Source organism: Myotis davidii, unplaced genomic scaffold, assembly GCF_000327345.1.
Source record: "Myotis davidii unplaced genomic scaffold, ASM32734v1 scaffold11, whole genome shotgun sequence".
In the NCBI taxonomy this organism is placed as follows: domain Eukaryota; kingdom Metazoa; phylum Chordata; class Mammalia; order Chiroptera; family Vespertilionidae; genus Myotis; species Myotis davidii.
In genome coordinates, this window is record NW_006285791.1 from 3,104,452 (window position 1) to 3,108,555 (window position 4,104).

The window sequence follows — 4,104 nt, forward strand, 5'->3', positions numbered from 1 at the left end:
AGAGAGAGAGAGTCGCAGCTCTCCCAGAATCAGCTCTCCCAGAATGTCCGGATTGCTGGGTGGCAGTCCCTGCCCTCTTCCTCTTCCTACCTGCAAACATTGGACATTCCCCAGAACTAGGTGACTTTCTTGTCTTCTGCCTCCACTGTACCTTTTGAGGGATATCATCCCATTTGCCTAGACTCCCCTGGAGTCAGGATGCTGTGGCTCCCAAGCTCTCCCTCTAGGACCCTTGCTCACCTTGTGTCACCTGCCAACGCCCTGGCTGTCTTAGTTCTGCTCTGTTGGTGTGGTGTGTTCCACACATGTCACCTGGAATGTACACCTTCCCCATTCCGTGCTGGCTCCTCATATGAACTTCCTGTGGCTCCTGGCCCCTCTTTACCATAATTAGTTAGCAGTCTATTAGAAGATAAGCTGAGGCACGTTAAAAAAGAGTTTATTTGAGCAAAAGGTCAGTTTGAGCCTGGCCACATCCAATCTAGCAGACAGAAAGGAGCTCCAAGGAGCTGTAGAAAATGAGAGGCTTTTGTAGGCAGAAGGGACCAGGACAAGGATTGGGCAAAAGGCCGGTGGGTTATTGCAGTTGCTTTCCTTTAGGGACGGCAGGGGGCCACCAGGCAGATGACCTAACTAGTGCTGATCAGGTACCCTGAAGGACTGCTTTAAGATTCCGTTTCTGGGAGAGCTGAAACTGTAATTAAGTCTTGGTTTGGTGATGTGGGGCTTCACATAAGTGACTCCACTTTGGGTCTGTTGTCTTTAAGAAGCTTCAGTGTAATCCTTGACTCGCGCCGCTCCCTGCCCTGATGTGATCAGTCCCCCAGCAGGGCAGTTCCATCTCTCACTCTCTAGTGCAGTGATGGCGAACCTTTTGAGCTCAGCGTGTCAGCATTTTGAAAAACCCTAACTTAACTCTGGTGCCATGTCACATATAGAAATTTTTTGATCTTTGCAACCATAGTAAATCAAAGATTTATATTTTTGATATTTATTTTATATATTTAAATGCCATTTAACAAAGAAAAATCAACCAAAAAAATGAGTTCGCGTGTCACTTCTGACACGCGTCATAGGTTCGCCATCACTGCTAGTGCGTGAGCTTCCTCTGTATTCAGCTGTACTGATCAATGGCAGTGGTCCACCCGCTGGGTCCCCAGCCTTTTTTTCATGCTATAGGGTGAGCCACAGTCTTTCTCTAAAATTCCAATATATCCTGTAAAGCATTTGTTTAAAAACCATGCATGGCTTTCCAACCAATAGCTCAAGTTCAGACTTTTAAACCTGGTACAAGGGGCCCATCCTGACTCACCACACCCTGTCCCTGTGAGGACACCACATAGACCCCCTCCCTGGCCACACACAAACATGTCGCCCTGCTACATTCTTTGCATCTGCCAATCCCACAGCCACAGCCTTAAAACTCACCTCCCCCTTTCACCAGCTTACAGAAACTTTTGCCCCACCTTGTAGGGCCAGCTCACCACTCATCTTCACCACAGGGGCTGCTAAAGTAAATTCATTCTGCTGTTCTGTGGTCTTCCATGGCTCTCTGTAAATCCTCCTGTTACAGGGCCCCTGGCTGGCTTGTAACCATGCATTTGTGTCTGTGTGTCTCCCCTAGGGAGGGAGCTCGCAGGTGGGAATTATGACATTTATTGTTCATTTCCTTGCCCAAACCCAAATAAGGAAAGTTCTACTTAGATGCTCTTTGAACAAATTGGGGTGTGTGTATGAGGAAGGGGAGTGGAGCAGGGAGTTGGCAGGTGTTCAAAGCCCCAGGAAGAGGAAGATGACACACTTGGTACCAGAAGGCTTGCTTTTGCGGCCAACTCGGCCACTCCTATTATGAGACCTTAATATGAGTCCTGACCTTGTCTGTCCACCTGTAAAGGGAAAACTAGTTTAATGCCAACTCATTTTATTGACTGGAAATCACATTGTTGTGTTTTTATGACACAGTTGAATTGTGGCACTGGTACCCAAAGATATTATTTTGTTTTATATTGAAATTAATTCCTTTTTAGACTCATTGGGCAAGGTCCATTTTGTTTAAAGTTCCAATCCTCTAACACAGCGGTTCTCAACCTGTGGGGTCGCGACCCCTTTGGCGTTTGAACGACCCTTTCACTGGGGTCGCCTAAGACCATCCTGCATATCAGATATTTACATTACGATTCATAAGAGTAGCAACATTACAGTTATGAAGTAGCAACGAAAATAATTTTATGGTTGGGTCACAACATGAGGAACTGCATTTAAAGAGCAGTTGTACTCTGCTCTAACAGCTTTAGTGTACAAATGAGATTAGGAGTCAGCAGGTCTTGGAGAGTGTCCGAGCCTCAGCAGAGGTCCTGTTGCTAAGGATGGATCAGTTATGAGCTCTGGGATTTAGTTGGTGAGTAAACCAGTGTATTAGTTACCTATCGATGCTGTAAAACCTTACCACAAGTTTGGTGCTTGAAAGCAACAAAAATTTATTATCAGACAGTTCTGGAGGTCAGAAGTCCAAAATAGGTCCCCAGAGTTACTGTTTTGTTTCCTTTTTCTGGAGGCCCAAGGAAAGAATCAGTTTCCTTGCCTTGTGCAGCCCTCACAGGCTGCCTGCATTCCTTGGTTCCTGGGTTCTCATCATTGTGATCTTTGCATCCATCATCCCATCTCTGACCTTGATCCTCCTGCCTTCCTCTTGTTAGGACCTTGTGATTCCAGTGAGCCCCCGTGGATCACCCAGGAGACTCTCCCCGTCTTATTATTCCTACTTCGCTGGCATCGGCAAAGTCCCTCGTGCCACATAAGATAATGTAGTCACAGATTGGGGAATTCAACGTGGATGTCTTTGGGGTATGGTTATTCTGCCGACCACACCTGGTGTCAGAGGGTTTGGCTGGTGTGCTTCTGTGTTGTGTTTTTATGACACAGTTGAATTGTGGCACTGGTACCCAAAGGTGTTAATTTGTTTTAATATTGAAATTAATTCCTTTTCAGATTCATTGGGCAAGATCCATTTTGGTATCATCCATCAACAGACCTTCCGTTGGCATCAACAGACCTTCCCCGATGGATGACTTTGGGGAAGCAAATGGCACTTTTGCCATCAACTTATTAAAAATGTTGGGTGAAGAAGACAACTCACAGAATGTGTTCTTATCTCCCCTGAGCATCTCCTCTGCCCTGGCCATGGTCTTCATGGGGGCCAAAGGAGACACTGCAGCCCAGATGTCCCAGGTAGGTGTGCCTGCCGCAAAGGAAGAACAATGCATGGTTTTTTCTCTGCTTCTGCAGGGCTGGTCTTTTCATATCTATCCCAGCTGATGAAAGCCAGTGTGGCTGGTAGGTGGGAAGGGGGACACTTGCTGATGGACAAAGGGCAGACATAGGTAGAGCAGGTAAATTAGATAGGGCAGGGAATCTCCTCTTAGTGTTTATGGGAGAAATCAAGTCTCAGGTTATTTTCTGTGGATAAAAAGCATTAGTATGCTACAGCAAAATTGTATCTTTGAGAAGTAAGGTAAATTATAATTTTGTCCCGTAAGAAGGCCAAAAATTTAAGCTTTATTATATTTTAACTTTTGCTAACACATTTCAAATGGGAACTTAGCTATGTAAATGCACTTTCTGTCAAACAAGTTATTTCTAATGTATGATTGTGCACAAGTGGAGGAAGAATGCACACAGGTGTGGACTTTTATTACCCAGAGTCACTTAGAAGGAATATATGATCTGACTGATCTGATGGGGGTTCGGTGTGACCTCAGCTACACTGAAGTGGAGGATAATACCTTAGGGAAGGAGTCCTTACCCTCTTTGTGTCTTAGTTTCTTCGATCGTCTTGTGAAAGCGACCCAGAAAATTGCTTATGCTCGTCACTTTGCCACTCATGTCAGGGTGTACAGAAGCGTGACCACTGTCTGAATCTCCGTGGTTGTTTCATCCAGTTCACGGGAGGACTGAGGCTTTGGGCTGGGGTGTTGGTTGGGCTGGAGAACCTCTGTAAAATTGCTGGTGAGACATTTTCATGTTTATTTCTGCTCATTCTTGAAATTTTCCCAGGTCAGGCTGCTAGATCCATTCCAGCCACCTATTTGTTGTGTTCTCTTTCCC

General features: G+C 45.6%; 1 protein-coding gene across 2 annotated transcripts in view; it reads left to right on the forward strand.

Annotated features, from left to right (window-relative positions):
* The window catches only part of LOC102765753 (serpin B8), a 14,034-nt gene that overhangs the window by 974 nt on the left and 8,956 nt on the right, over positions 1-4,104 (forward strand). The window contains exon 2 of one of the 2 annotated variants that reach the window (XM_006756809.2): positions 2,989-3,228. In XM_006756809.2, coding sequence (XP_006756872.1) covers positions 2,989-3,228 — 240 coding nt within the window. Of the gene's footprint in view, positions 1-2,988; positions 3,229-4,104 lie in introns of those variants that run through there. The other variant, XM_015559470.1, reaches the window with a different exon arrangement.